This window comes from Cervus canadensis, chromosome 26, assembly GCF_019320065.1.
Source record: "Cervus canadensis isolate Bull #8, Minnesota chromosome 26, ASM1932006v1, whole genome shotgun sequence".
NCBI lineage: Eukaryota > Metazoa > Chordata > Mammalia > Artiodactyla > Cervidae > Cervus > Cervus canadensis.
In genome coordinates, this window is record NC_057411.1 from 4,519,704 (window position 1) to 4,536,299 (window position 16,596).

The window sequence follows — 16,596 nt, forward strand, 5'->3', positions numbered from 1 at the left end:
TCACCCACATGAGCCCCAGAAGAGCAGGACAGCAGAAGGGAGCCCTGATTTATGCCATGGACCTTTTATTCATGAAGGTCACAGCTTTTAAAGGTTTATCGTTTCCCAGGTCTTCACGGGAGTTCTGGGAAATTAACCGGATCTACTTCCAGTCTAAATAAGCTCAGTGTTCAGAGCTCCGGGAACCGCAGGTCTCAGTCATCTTCCTTGCTGGACATGGGAAACATGTCGGCCTCTGATCTCGATGTCGCCGACAGAGCCAGATTTGATAAGGTAAAATAAAATGACGCATGTTTCTTACACATTACTGTCAGTTTTCTAGCACCAGTTTGTTATTGCTTTAATTGTGTTCAAAGATTTGGGCTCTATTGACTCTTTTAATTAACCATGTCTTACTTTCCATTTCTGAATCTAAAAAAAAAATACTGGTCAAATGGCAACTGAAATGTGATCCATCAATTAAATGACATAACAGCTTTATTAAAATTTGTTATAAATCATAAAGAGCTTGCATTGTCAATCCAGTTATTTGAGTGACTACACAGAGGAAACAGCTTTTATGAAGCTAAATTGTTTAAATAAAAAGTTTTATCGCTATGTTCCTCTTTCCAGATTCCAAGTGAATAATTGTTGTCAGTTTTGTTTTAGGTATGTTCTGACCCTATTATGCCTCATTAATACTGCATTGTCCTGTCAATCTTGGAAGTATTCGTTTGGGGGATTCTATTAAGATTATAGATAAAGCTTCCCTGGTTGCTGCAGAAAAGTGATTAAGTGTAGAATGTTATTTTAAGCGTTTTGTTCAGTTCTTTGTAGAATCATTTTGGTTTTCTTCAGATCTTTGAACAGGTACTGAGTGAACTGGAGCCCCTGTGTCTGGCAGAACAAGACTTCATAAGTAAATTTTTCAAACTGCAGCAACATCAGAGTATGCCTGCAACTGTGGTATGGGTGGCATTTATTTACTAGCTCATATTTATGATCTATATCATAATTAGCCTAATCAGTATGTTGTCATAATTTCAATATCAGAACAGAAAGAATTTACATTGTAAGGATTTTTTTAATAATTTTTATCATATAAGATAATTAAAAAAAGGATAGGGTTTGGGCATCTAATCTAATATTCTAGACTATCTTAGGCCTAAACATTCTCCAAATTGATGAATGGGGGACATGTCTGAGTTTACTTGGCAAAAAATATTTTTAAAAAGTAAATTTATTGTTTTAGTGATCAAGAAAAATAGAATTAAAAAATTAAAAAATGATGTTTTAATGTATATTTGTTGTTATTTAGTCACTAAGTCATGTCTGACTCTTTGCGACCCCGTGGACTGTAGCCCACCAGGTTTCTCTATCCATGGGATTTCCCAGGCAAGAATACTAGAGTGGATTGCCAGTTCCTTCACCAGGGGATCTTCCCAACCCAGGAACTGAACCCGTGGCTACTGCGTTGACAGGCAGATTTCTTTACTGCTGAGCCACCAGGGAAGCCCCCATGGTCTTAAAAAATAAATGAAAGCAAGCAAGAAAAAAATGGTGAAGCCTCAAATCAGAATCTTTCTTATGGCTTTCTTACTATGAGACCATAAACTAATTATTTAATCCCTATTTTTCCTCATCTATGTAATGGGTATAATAATGCCTATTGAACATGGCTCTCTGGTGGCATAAATGTAAGAAAATAAAATGAGACATTTGCTAGAGTATTTTAAAGAACTTAAAAGCACAATGCAATCGAGTGGTTTTTTTTTAAATTAAGATGATCTTTAAGAGAACTAACATATAAAAACAGTGCTCAAATGACTGAGAAATTAAGTCTTTCAGATGATTAGGGGATTTGTTCTTGTAGATGGTATTGCTAGTAAATTTGTTTGTTAGTTTCTGTAAGAACTTCTGACAGCATTTTTTATGCTCAAGTTTTATTAGAATGTTAATTTTATTAGAATGATCTTAATTTTCAAAATTCTCCCTTGAACATGTCCCTAGATGTTTTCAGCTTTTTATTAAATTGCCCCCTCGTTCTGCACTCCCTCTGAGTCTCCTCTACCTTTCTCTCCCGCCTCACCCCCCCCAAATGTGCTCACAAGCAAACACAACTTCTCATTCTCAGATAAAATCTGAAAACAAAGCTTCTCCTGAACATTCTGAAACACCATATTAAATTATATAATTTCATTGATAATATTACCTTTAAAAATCATTATTTCTCGTCATACATTCTCTCCTAAGAATTTTAAGACTGAGCAGGCTATTGCTATATAAACTAAACTAGTCAATTTGTTAGTCTTTTATTATGTAAAGTACCTGAATAATTTTTGCAGACTGAAGCAGAGGACACAGATGGAGGAACGTTGTCACGGCAACATAATGCTGGCACACCGCTGCCTGTTTCATCTGAGTATGTGTTTGTTACTATCTGTTGTTTATTGTGAAAAAAAACTTTCAATTGAGCAGGAAGGAATGCTGCCCAGTGAGGAGTCCAGATTACTGTCCATAGCTGACAACACTCAGAGCACCGATCTGTGTGCCCAGTGTGTTACAGAACTTCTCAGTGAAGTAAAATTGGTCCCCTTCATGGCTCTTCGGCTTTTCTTTGCTCCTGTAATCACACAAATGCAGTCAATTTTGATGTTTGCTGGTAGGAAGTAGCATTTGAATTGTAGTGTATTTCTCAGAAATCACAGAGCACATTTCAGGACCCAGTTCTACAAAGGACGTTATTTTGAGTGATAAAAATGCAGCCTCAAAAAAAATATGTTTATATTGGAAGCCATTCTAGAATAATTAACTATTTGGACAGTGTTAGTTGATATATCAAATTGTAGTCATTTGTGTATACCGAGTGGATTAAAGTTAAAGATGAATACACCTGAAGCTTGTACTAACTTTTTGTATTTCTGAACAGGAAAGATATGATCCGCCAAATGATGATTAAAATATTTCGCTGCATTGAGCCAGAACTGAACAACTTGATTGCATTAGGAGACAAAATCGATAGCTTTAACTCCCTTTATATGCTAGTCAAAATGAGTCACCATGTGTGGACTGCACAGAATGTGGACCCCGCTTCTTTTCTGAGTACTACACTGGGAAATGTTTTGGTGACTGTCAAAAGGAACTTTGACAAATGTATTGTAAGTTGGGTATTTTTTTTTTCAGTAACTTAGAACTCTTAACCATTGCAGAGTGTGTGTGTGTGTGTGTGTGTGTGTGTGTGTGTTTAAAAGACTTCTGGCTTTCCACCGGGGGATCTACTGTTCCTATCCCCTAAGCCTCGCAGCAGGGTATTGGCTGCAGTATACAGGAGCAGGTTAGTTGGATGGCGCTGTGCCAAGTTGTGTCCCGTCTACACTGTGAATCATGGCAAGTTCTGGAGTAGCTGACACAGAGGCAGCAGCGATTACACCCGAGATCCACTAAGTAACTGAAATCCCAGGTGACCAATTAGTGACCATAGATTTAATGAAACAACTGAAACTTGAATTTATTGTTTTTCTTCTTTTAATATATTACAATAAGATAATTAATAGTTGGATTATTTTAATTGATTAAAGTATTTTTTCAGTTTAATAGCTTTAATCATATTGCTTTAAGAATAAATTGTTCTTATGACAACTTTTGGCAGTTATCATTTTTCTCCTTCTAATAGGGAAAAAATCATTAACTTTATTTTTTCTGTTAGGTTTTGGTAAGCTCATAGATATGAACAGGATTGGGCCAGGTTCTAAAAAGAGTTTCATTTTATTAATATATTTAGTATTAATATGTAAAAATAGATATTTATCATCTGAATTATTCTACTATGTAACCTCTAAGTTAAATCCAGTGCTTGAATAGCCGTAGAATAATGAGTGAGTGAAAATCGCTCAGTCATGTTTGAGTCTTTGTGACCCCATGGTCTGTAGCTTGCCAGACTCCTCTGTCATTGGAATTATCCAGGCAAGAATACTGGAGTGGGTAGCCATTCCCTCCAGGGGATCTTCCCAACCCAGGGCTCGAACCCAGGTCTCTCGCTTTGCAGGCAGATTCTTTACCGGCTGAGCCACCAGGGAAGCCCATAGAATAATGAGAGGATAATAAAAATATTAAGGGTAATTAAAATCAACATCATCTTTTATACTTTTTAAAAATAATGCTTACTGATTTCTGAAAGTTTAAAAGCCATCTGTAGAAACGTAAATGTCACCTCAACAGACTTGTTAACCCTCCTTCCCCACCAAATGATTGCATGGCATTTGAAATATTATGAAATTTGTCCACTTATCCTCTTCCCTGCCCAGCTTTCTTCAGAAGTGATGATAAACCTGTAAGGTCTGATTGTAAGCTGATTGCCAAAAAGAAAATAAAGAATTACTAAAGTCTAAGATAATGAGTCCCATGTGACATAGAATAAGAATAGCTAGAACATTAACCATGAGAACACTGTACGTTTTTAGAATATGAAGATTTTCTTGCTCTTATCAGTGAATAAAACTAGTATATAAAACTTTGATATAATACCTCTCAATCCAGTTGAATGTAATTATTATAAGTGTAAGACATAATAGTGTCAGGGAGATGTAGACATGGGTTCAAATGAAGTGCTTAGCACATTGCCTGGTACAGAATAAGAGCTTGTAACTAATTGCTTGTAATGATGGTGATGATGATGGTGATGATGACAGTAATGAAAGTGAAAGTGAAGTCGCTTAGTCGTGTCCGACTCTTTGCGACCCCATGGACTGTAGCCTACCATGCTCCTCCGTCCATGGGATTTTCCAGGCAAGAGTACTGGACTGGGTTGCTATTTCCTTCTCCAGAGGATCATCCCAACCCAGGGATCGAACCCCGGTTTCCCACATTGTAGGCAGATGCTTTACCATCTGAGTCACCAGGGAATAATAGTGGTAATTAGTAATAGTTTGCTGAAGAATGTTCATATTACTCTCAAAACTGGGAAGTGAAGAAATTTAGTAAAATTAACCTAGACGAAGGTATAAAGTCATGTTTTTTTCCTAAATTGCATGTATTTCTAAAAGATGGACCTTTTGTCACTAAAGGGAGAAGGATGGTTCCTTCTGTTGGTTATCATCAATCTGTTTCTTAATTTAAATCAAGTCTTTTCACAGTGTCCAGTCAGTTGTGTGTGCTTAGTAAGTGTTACATGTTTTGGTACTTGGGACAAGATCTGGACCTAAAGCATACCTTGAAAAAGTAGTGAATGGTTCTTTGTGTATTGAGCCAAAGAATGAATGTCAGACAACTGCAGAAAGTGGAATAGATGGCATCTGAGTTTAGTACTTTCATCTGGTGGCCAAGCCCAAAGTGTTCTTCAAGGAACAGGGCTAAAAAGATTAGCCTGCCAAGAACTAGGGATAAAATTAGAAATATATCAAGTACTACCAAGCTGGACACTGCACTCCAGTACATTTCTTACCTGCATTTACTTTGCTTTTCAGGATTCCTCACACTATAGTGATGTGGTTTTGTACCCTTTAACCTTTGAAAATGATACGGTCTGGGTGTCTCTTCCTCATTGTATATTCTTGCCTTCTTTGTCATAGATTAATTAACCATATAAGGATGGGTTTATTCCTGGGCGCTCTGTTCTGTTAATGTACATGTGTGTTTTTGTACCAGTACCATATTGTTTGATGATTGTAACTTTGTAGTATAGTTTGAAATCAGGGAGCATAATACCTCTGATTTTGTTCTTCTTTCTTGAGCTTGCTTTGGCTATTATGATCTTTTGTGTTTCCATACAGGTTTTAGAATTATTTGTCCAATTTGGATTCCTTTTATTTATTTTTCCTGTCTGATTGCTATGTCTAGCACTTCCAATACCATATTGAACAAAAGAACGGTTACTTTTCTAATCTCTACATGTCATATGGTTTTCAGGTTATACCCCCAGAATCTCAGCACAATGAAATTTTAGGTAGGAGTTGAAAATGATTCAACATTTTGGCAATGTACTTCTTACTGGGAATAGAACTAGATCCCCTGGAAGTACACAGAATCATAATTGATTATTTTGAACCAAAGTGTCTATATTCTGTCTATGTCTGTTTGTACTTTGTATCCATCTTACACAAGTACTTTGCTATACTGATTTAGAGTAAATGACTAATAGGTACATGGGAAACTATATAATGCAAATCCACAGTAGAAGTACCTGTTCTCCTCTGTTCTCATACTCCCAAAACATAGAACTTCTGTATCCAAACAAATTTTAGGCTGACGAGATTTGAAAATGGTTGTGGTTCTCAACTTGACTATATAGACACCAACCAGAAATAATCTTGAGAGATCCTGTGTGTGCTCTGGTATCTGCTCTGCCCCAAAATGGGCAATCATTATATACTTACCTTTTATAAATGATAGAAGTGTTCATTGGTTGTTTTTACTTTAAACAAAGACCTGAGGTTCACAAGCTTTGAGTGCATTTTGTTTTGAATAATTTGGATTTTTTTCCTTGATTTTAGTTTCTTAAATAATATATATGTACTTTTTAATCTCTAGAAATAGTTTTTCTTAGTTATCCATATTGTATTACTCTTTGATTAGTAAATGTCCAAAATGTTCTAGGTATTAAATTACATCATGCCTTTGTGGTATATATATTTACTTTTAATTGTATGTTGTTTCTAAGTTGCTTAGCTGTTTTTCTCCCTTGCTTTCTGCCTAACTTTAGAGTAACCAAATAAGGCAAATGGAAGAAGTAAAGATCTCAAAGAAGAGTAAAGTAGGAATTCTCCCGTTTGTTGCTGAATTTGAAGAATTTGCTGGACTCGCAGAATCAATCTTTAAAAATGCTGAGCGTCGTGGAGATCTAGATAAAGCATATACTAAACTTATCAGAGGAGTATTTGTTAATGGTAAGCTTTTGTTACATTATGAAGAAGTTTTTGGTGGTGGTTTTCCTTATTTCTGGTATTTTTGGTCTGTTGTTTTCATTATTTCTGATTAAGTTAGAAGTTTGGGGACAGATGTGTTCATTATTTTCCATAGTCTATAGTCTTTTTTAAGTTTTCTGAAATTAAAGATTTCTTAAATTTGGGACTTCTCTGGTGGTCCAGTGGCCAAGACTCCACACTCCCAATGCGGAGAACCTGGGTTCAATCCCTGGTCAGGGAACTAGATCCCACATGCAGCAATGAAGACCTGGCACAAGTAAATAAAAATATATATGTATTAAAAATAATAATAAAGATTTCTTAAATTTGAAAAACAGTATGTAAAACCCTTTTGTATTTACCAGGAACTACTTATCATATTGGCTCTCGGTATGCAAAGTTGAAATTCATTTTTTAAACACAAAAATGACCTTGTGGATTACATTCGCATTTTAGCAAGAGTCTTCTTGAGCTGATCAACAGTGATGTCTGCATGTGTGTTTGCTTAGTCACTCAGTCATGTCCGACTCTTTGCAACACCATGGACTGTAGCCCACCAGGCTCCTCTGTCCATGGGATTCTCCAGGCAAGAATACTGACACGGGTTGCCATACAATCAGCCAGGGGATCTTCCCAACCCCAGGATCAAACCCAGGCCTCCCACATTGCGGGTGGTTTCTTTACCATCTGAGCCACCAGGGAAGGTCAAGAATACTGGAGTGGGTAGCCTATCCCTTCTCCAGGGGATCTTCCCGAGCCAGTTATTGAATCTGGGTCTCCTGCATTGCAGGCCGATTCTTTACCAGCTGAGCTACCAGGGAAGCCCAAATTAATGCTAAAATAGTATAATTCATCATCTTCCTACATCAGATCACACAGCTAAGTTACAGAAACAGTGTGGATGTGTTTAATTTGAAATAAATGATCTGACTGCATCAATTCAGGAATTTTTAAAACTAAAAAAAAATGACAAAAGTAGAATTATCTCAACAGTTACAGATAATACATTTTTGGTAGAAACAGGTTTAGGGGAAAGATGATAAATTATATGATTGAATGTTTACATGGTTGATATTTCTTTTAAAATTTAAAGTAGCTTTGCTTTGTCTGATTGTAAAGTAGTATATGCTCATTACATATCCCCCAAAATCAGCAAACTGACTTTAAAAATCAAGAAGAAAGTAAAGGTAATTTGTAATCTCATCATACAAAGGTAACATTTAATTTTTACCTGTGTGAACTTTTCAGTCTCTCTCTCTCCCTGGCATATATGCACATATTGTGTGTTCTGTAATTTAAAATGTTTCTCACGCCTTACAGCCTGTTTGGAACCTGCTAGACTCTGTGATTCTAGTGTCTGTCCTTGTCTCCTGATACAGATAACCGTAGTCACTTTTAATGATTACATAGAGTTCCATCTATCATTGTTTACTTAGCAGATCTTCTGTTAACAGGCATTTGGTTTGTTTCCAGTTTTCTGTATATTTCTGTATATTGTCCAATAATTTCCCTAGGATCAATTATTAGAAATAATTACTGGGTCAGAAGTTTTGTGTCTGTTGAGTTTCTGCCAAATAACCACACAGAAAGATTATACCTGTTTGGTCCTTTGAGCGTTTGGTGAAAGTTTCTGTCACATCTGCCTCTAGACCCAGTATTTCTTGGTATTATCAGTCTTGTTATCCTTTGTTAACCTAGAAGGATATAAATCAGTTTTGCTTATGGTATGTTTTACTGTGTAAGAGCTTCCAAATTATTTATATGTTAAGTTTATTCATCTTTCTCTTTATGACTTCTAAGTTTTGGGCCATTCTTAGAAAGTTCATACTACCACAGAATTATTTCTTTAATTAGGTTTATTTTTCTTAGTACTTACAATTGCATTCATTTATTTGCCTTTGACATTTTAAGCACTTGAACGATTTAGAATTTGTTTGGCTAAAAGATGTGAAATAGGAATCCAAATTTAGACATATATATATATATATATGACTGTTTTAGAATGATTTATTATTTAGGTTTAGGTAGATCCTTCAATACAGTATGTTTTATTTGATTAAGTCCAGAAATGTGCTTACTTCTTAAACTTATAAATGAAAAAAATCATGTAATTTTTCCATAGCTAAATGTGGTCATATTTATACCAGGTCATCATTACATTTTTTCCATTTTTGTTTTAGTGGAGAAAGTAGCAAACGAAAGCCAGAAGACCCCCAGGGATGTCGTTATGATGGAAAACTTCCACCATATTTTTGCAACACTTTCTCGTTTGAAAATCTCATGTCTAGAAGCTGAAAAAAAAGAAGCCAAACAAAAATACACAGATCACCTTCAGTCTTATGTCATATACTCTTTAGGACAACCTCTTGAAAAACTAAATGTAAGCATATTTTCATTCAGTACATTTTTCCTGGTTTTGAACCTGTGTTTAGATGTGAGTACCACAACAGACATTTGAGTTTGCTCATTCATTGGTGCAGGAGGATAAGGAAGGATGGACTGAGATACTGAAGCTGCTCAGACACTGCTAGATGTTTTACATATATTATTTCTTTTAATGCTTGTAAACGATGATGTGGGGTAAGATAGCATTATCCTTGTTTTACAAATGAAGAAACTGAAAGTAAATAAAAAGTTATAATAATTGACAGGTAGCAAAGCAGGGGGATTAACCATAGATTTAGCCTTTTCCATTATACCAGTCTTCCATTTCTTACCTCATAAATGGCTAACCTTTATCCCTAGCTCAGATGAAGATTTTGAAAATTCTATCAAGATAAAAAGAAAATAAAAAATTGTTTTATTCTTTGCCTTTTTTTTATCCTTCCTTTCTTGACTTGTCATTCCCCAGAGCAAATCTGATCTTTAAACATGAGAAATGGTAGTTTTAGAGAACTTTGCAACATAGTAGAAGCTTAAATGGACCCTTCTAACAAATTAGGTCCACAGTGTGATTAGTCATCTATGTTTTGAAGTTAGAGTCAAATAAAAATTGTCTATCTGTTGTCAGCAATTCAAATGCAGAACCAATGCCTTGTAAACTGAAGAACAGACAGATATTCCTTTAGGGTAAAGGGTCTGTCTCAGACCTAAAGCCTGCATGATACGTAACTGCAACATAAAGGAACTTCCTTTGAAATCAAATTTAGAGCAGAAACATTGATAAATCCTTTATTATTTAACATTGTTATAGAAGCTCTAGCCAACGTAGTAAGACCGAAACATAAAGATATATGAAAAGAGAATCATTCTGGAGTGGACTGCCATTTCCTTCTCCAGGGAATCTTACCAACCCAGGGATCAAATCTGGGTCTCTTGTGTCTCCTGCGTTGGCAGGCGGAGTCTTTGTGACTGCGCACCTGGGAAGCCCTCAGGGTTATAATTACCTGTATATAATATGTTGAGGTTATTTTATCTGGTAAAGTAAAATAGGTTTTTTAACCTAGTCAAGATATATATATATATCAAAAAACAATTTGTTTCCTATATGTTATAATAACCAATTAAAAATCTGTGTAGAAAAATAAATTAATTAATTAAAATCTGTGTAGAAAAAAATTTTAAATATCTGGAACAGATTTGTCTAGAAAATTATTATTAAAAATGTAATAATTTAATGAAGAATAAATAAATAATTGCTAAGAAAATTTTAGAGAATAGTAGAGAGGGGATTTGACTTGTCAGTATTGAAACATGTTGTGCTCAAGTAAAGACTTGCCAATATACATGTTAAAAAACCAATTACACTTAAAAGGCAACCTGAGAAGAATATTTATAACAGCACAACAGTCAGTATACTTAATATAAAAGATCTTTTTAAAATCAATCAGGAAAGCACTAAGATCCCAATATGTAAATGGTATGGGTTCTGAATGTACTTACTGAGCATATGAAAAGCAGATAAACTTCATTTCTAGCTGAAGAATATTGAAATAAAATGACAAATAAACCTTTCTTACCTTTTTTTTTTGGCTACACCACTTGGCATGTGGGATCTTAGTTCCCTATCCCCGTCCGTCCACCGGGGATCCAATCCATGCCGTCTGCATTGGAAGGGCAGAGTCTTAACCACTGGACTGTCAGGAAAGTCCCCCTTTTTCACTTTTCAAAATGACAAAGATTTTTTTTTTAATTATGATAATGCTGATGATAGTATGATAAGATAAAATAGTGTCATATACTGCTGACAGAAATATAAAATAATTGAACTTTTCTGGGAAGCAATTTGTGTATATGAAGAATCTTCAGAATACTTAACAATTACACTCCTCAACTGAGGAATTATAGTCCTAGAAATTTATGCTGGACAGTCATCAAAAATGTGGGTAAATACCTATGTATGAAAGTTATTTATAGCTGTATTTATAATAGATTTTGTTTTTGATGAGTAGATTTTGCCAACTTCAAGAGAAAAAGTAAAAAATATTAAATACTTAATACTGGAGGAATGAATAAACATAGTATAGTCATTGGATGGAACATGATGCAGCCATTAAAATTTATACTTTGGGAAAAACATATAAAATATTAAATGAAAAATATACCATACAAAATTAATCTCATTTTCATACTCACACATCAAAAGACTAGAGGGAATTCTAGTCTTTTGACAGTGCTTATCTCTGAGTAGTGTGATAATAGCTGATTATTATTTTATCCTTTATATTTTCACACACTGTCTGATTTTTACACAGTGGATATATACTATTTTATAATCAGATTTTTTTTTTTTTTTTAATTTAAGTGGTAATGAGAGCTGTTCTTAGCCGTTGTTTCTTTTCATTTCCTTGAAGCATTTCTTTGAAGGTGTGGAAGCTCGGGTGGCACAGGGTATAAGAGAGGAGGAAGTGAGCTATCAACTTGCGTTTAACAAGCAAGAACTCCGAAAAGTTATTAAAGAGTATCCTGGAAAAGAAGTGAAAAAAGGTCTCGATAACCTCTACAAGAAGGTTGATAAACATTTATGTGAAGAGGAGAACTTACTTCAGGTATGCTTTAGTTCTCTTAACCTACCTAGATTGCACATCCTTATATATATCTATTTTCCCCTAAATATTCCTCTAGAAATGCTATACATTTTCTAACTTTAGTGCAGGAGGAAAGCGCCATATAAAATGCAGACAAGATTAGTAAATTGAGAGGAAGAAAGGAATATTTATACAAGTTTATATGGCTATCTCTGTGTCTTTTATATTTCTGTTGTATCATTTTGAGACATTAAGTTGTTTTGCTTTTGTTTGGGGGTAGGTTTTTCATTACTTTCTGTGTTTTGTTTTAGTTTGGAGGGTAGTAAGGGAATGGAATGTGGAGTGATTGTGAGCATGGGAGCCTGGATATGGGTTCATAATCTGCCTCCAGGTAAAACTGCCTGGTTTGGAGCAAGTTAGTTCAGCTGTCTGAGCCTCAGTTTCCTTATTTGAAAAGCAGAAATAATACCTGTACTCTGTAGGTGGGCACTAATATTATTGCCATTGCCATTTTATACATGTGAAAATCAGAGCTTAGAGAGGTAGAGTGATGTGACCATGATCCCATAGCTAACGTATGATAGAGTCAGGTTTAAACCTCAGTTAGAGATGAGTAAGAATTACTCTTGATTTTAGCATCATGGAAGGTTCATGAAGGAAAGCATTTATGTTAGTCTCTAGAAGTCAGATACTAACTTAACAGATAAAATAAAAGTGGCATTCCCAATGGAAGAAATACTGTGAGCTAAAAGATGAGAAGCAAAAAGTGTAAGTAAAGCTGTTTAGTAAAATAGTCTTAAGCTGACTATTAGGAATTTAAGATTTGTGACATTTAGGATTTACAAGGAAAAATCCTAGAAGAAGGCACTCTTTGAACTGGCAGATAGAAATGGTGTTCGTTCATAGTACCCACCCTCACCAGGTTGTCATGAGACTTAAATAGAATAATACATACATAAAGCACTTTGTACTGTGCTGATATGAAATAAGTCGAATAAATGTAACCTATTGATATTACTAATATGTCAGTGTGTGTGTGTCAAATTCTGTCTTGAGAGTTGTCTAAAATTTATTTTCTTATGGGACTGTTCATTTGTTTACTTTTTCTTGACTGAAGTATAGTTGATTTACAGTGTTGTATTGATTTCTGCTTATATCTGTCAGCAATTTAGTTTCCACTTCTAGATTATAGATTCCTTTGATTGCTCATGATTAGTCTGACTCATCTTGGTATCCTGCATGTCATCAAGAAGTGTTTTGCATCCTTAATTTTAGATAAACTTTCATCTGCTGTGAAATTTCATTTAATCCTTAGTCTTATTTCATACATAGTAGTGCATAGCCACATCTGTGTTGGGTATTGGAACAGATATAATAACAGCTAGAATGTAATAAACATTACTGTGTTGAACACTGTTTTGAGCACTTTACATACATTCACTCATTTAATCTCATTTGAACCTGTGAGGAAGGTATTATTATCACTACCCAGTTTACAGATAAGGGCCTTGAGGCACAGAAGAGTGGTGTAACATACTCAAGGTCACTCGAGTTATGAATCTTGCTTCAGGATGTACATTCTAACTGTTATTGTTCAGTCACTCAGACATGACTCTGTGACCCTATGGACTGTAGCACACCAGGCTTCCCTGTCCTTCACTCTCTCCCAGTTCAGTTCACTGGCTCAGTCGTGTCCGACTCTTTGCGACCCCATGGACTGCCCAGAGTTTGCTCAAATTCATGTCCATTGAGTCGATGATGTTACCTAACCATCTCATCCTCTGCCACCGTTTTCTCTTCCCACCCTCAATCTTTCCCAGCATCAGGGTCTTTTTCAGTGAGTCGGCTCTTCACATCAGATGTCCAAAATATTGGAGCTTTAACTTCAGCATCAATCCTTCCAATGAATATTCAGGGTTGATTTCCTTTAGGACTGACTGGTTGGATCTCCTTGCAGTCCAAGGGACTCAAGAATCTTCTCCAGCAGAGTTCGAAAGCATCAGTTTTTTGGCACTCAGCCCTCTTTATGGTCCAAGTCTCACATCTGTACATGACTACTGGAAAAACCATAGTTTTGACTCTACAGACCTTTGTCAGCAAAGTGAAGTTTTTGCTATTTAATATGTTGTCTAGGTTTGTCATAACTTTTCTTCCAAGGAGCAAGCATCTTTTAATTTCATGGCTGCAGTCACCATCCACAGTGATTAACTATTATGCTATCCTGCTGCTAAGTCACTTCAGTCCTGTCCGACCCTGTGCGACCCCATAGACAGCGGCCCACCAGGCTCCCCTGTCCCTGGGATTCTCAAGGCAAGAACACTGGAGTGGGTTGCCATTTCCTTCTCCAATGTGTGAAAGTGAATTATGCTATCCTAAATGCTTAGAATATGTCTTGACAGTATTTCTACATTCTTGTTATGTATTGTTTCCACTTGTAGTTTAGTGACTCTCATTTTCATGTTGTAGGTGGTGTGGCACTCCATGCAGGATGAATTCATTCGCCAGTACAAGCATTTTGAAGGTTTGATAGCTCGCTGTTATCCTGGATCTGGTGTTACAATGGAATTCACTATTCAGGACATTCTGGACTATTGCTCTAGCATTGCACAGTCCCACTAAACCTTATAAAAGAAGAAAAGATAAATGGAAAGAAACACTCTGAGTACACCAGACACTATTCAAAAATACCAAGCAACCATTTTGAGAACTCAGACTTGAAATTTTACGTATTACTTAATGTCAGATAATTGGGTAATGTGTGCATGCTCAGTTGTGTCTGACTCTTTGCAGCCCCATGGACTGTAGCCCACCAGGTTCCTCTGTCCATGGAATTTTCCACGCAAGAATACTGGAGTGGGTTGCCATTTCTCCAAAATGGATAATACCATACCACATATATTCAAGAGCAAAACTACCAACCAATGTGGCAGTTTTATTTGCCCAGTAGGTTGTGTACTAACTTGAAGCATTTATCTCATCATAAATGCCTTTATCATTTTTCTATGACTGAACAGAAAATTTTCCTTTATTGTCTCACTTCTTGTATTTGAGAGTGGTTATCCTATATGTAATTCATTGAGAGTTCTTCAGCTTTCAGTAATTCATTATTGGTTACAAATCATGTAACTACTAAAATACTGTATCAAATTTTTCCTTCTGAATAACTAATGTGTATATGGATAAGGCTCTTGTGAAGATCAGTTGTAAACTTGAGTTTTGAGGATCATGTGATTCTGTGTAACAGTCTGAAATACATTTTCCAAAAAGTTGAAATGTGGTAATATTATTCTTAAATTTATCATGTGCTGTCATTTTTATGAAAGCAAGTCCTTATAAAATCAATATAGAAGAATTATTACATGTCATTTATCATAAAACATAGTGGTACTCAGTGAGGACTGAATCACTGCCATGAAGAGACTCGTGTCCTTGATGCATAAACACAAAGACCCTGTCAGGGCAGCGGCTTCACTTTTTTGACATTTATTTTACTTTTGGTTACATCAGGAGCCTCACTGCAGCCTGTGGGCTTCTCTCTAGTTGTGGCGCTCAGGCTCAGGTCCCATGGCATATGGGATCCCAGTTCCTGGGCTAGGGATCAACCCGCATTCCCACATTGGAAGGCGGATTCTTAGCCGCTGGGCCCCTAGGAAAGTCCCTCAGTACAGTTTTAATAGCAAAAAATTGCAAATAGTCCAACTTTCCATTAGTAGTAGATGGATAAATTAAGGTATATTCAGTATTTGCCAATAGAGTATTGAGAATTAGTGAATTTTATCTACAAAAAATACTGCAGATAAATACCAGGAAAATAATGTCAGGTTTAAAAAAAAAGTCAGTCACAGAATATATATCATATGATTCTATTAATATAAAAGTTCAAAATAAACAGTATTTAGAGTTACAAGTGTGGTATAACTGAGAAAAAGCAAGGAAATGATCATAAAATTCTAGAGTGATTATGGAGCAGGAAGGGAAGATTATGCTATCTAGCAGGGGCAGGATTTTAAAGGTATGTTATTTTACTTAAACTGGGCAGTGGCTACATGGATTTCATTGTACTATGATACTTTATACCTTACACATACCTTATAAATCTTATTTTATATTAGCTCAATGTTTAATTTAAAAACAAAATCAAACTCGTGTGTGTGTATATTCTTTACTGACATAGGAAAAAACCTTAACATTTGTAGATGATCTGGAGACAAAGAAGATCAAAGGTTGGTTGGATTGCTCGAGGTTCAAGCCAAGTATTTTCAGAGCTGATATTCCACACAGCAGTGACCTCCCTCTCAGGAATGTTACAGATATAAATATATTTAAACATCTAAAGACCAAACACTGTCTATTGTTTCTGTTAACAGACCAAGGTTAATTTTACCTGAGGTGGTATGGCTCTTATTTAAAGAAAAGGCAGATAGCAAAATACTTCTTAGAAAAGAATCCAAAAAAGTAAGCACCTCACATAACAAAATTATCTAAATAACTGGATAGAAATTTTGAGAAAGTAAGATGTACATGATTCCTATTAAAGATATACATTGGTTAATTAATATGTCTCAGTTTATATTTGTGTTAGTATCTGTTTATTCTAAGGAATTAGAAACTAGCAGTTTAATACAGCTTTTCAAAATAAGATATTTTGAATGAAGAAAGAAAAGGCAGTGGATGACTGATCAGCTACAATTTTCTAGATCTTAGAGATATGTAATATTTTGTGCTACAGATGGAATGAGAAAAGTAACATA

The 16,596-nt window shown here is 35.4% G+C and overlaps 1 protein-coding gene across 5 annotated transcripts in view; it reads left to right on the forward strand.

Moving 5' to 3' along the window:
* EXOC1 (exocyst complex component 1) overlaps positions 1-15,118 on the forward strand; it is a 52,363-nt gene extending 37,245 nt beyond the window's left edge. For all 5 annotated transcript variants that reach the window (XM_043447791.1, XM_043447790.1, XM_043447793.1 and 2 more), the window contains 8 exons: positions 110-273; positions 838-945; positions 2,325-2,401; positions 2,909-3,137; positions 6,677-6,860; positions 9,059-9,258; positions 11,672-11,866; positions 14,312-15,118. In XM_043447791.1, coding sequence (XP_043303726.1) covers positions 110-273; positions 838-945; positions 2,325-2,401; positions 2,909-3,137; positions 6,677-6,860; positions 9,059-9,258; positions 11,672-11,866; positions 14,312-14,464 — 1,310 coding nt within the window. In that variant the 3' untranslated portion in view covers positions 14,465-15,118. The remainder of the gene's footprint in view (positions 1-109; positions 274-837; positions 946-2,324; positions 2,402-2,908; positions 3,138-6,676; positions 6,861-9,058; positions 9,259-11,671; positions 11,867-14,311) is intronic.
* Positions 15,119-16,596: the final 1,478 nt, after the last annotated feature.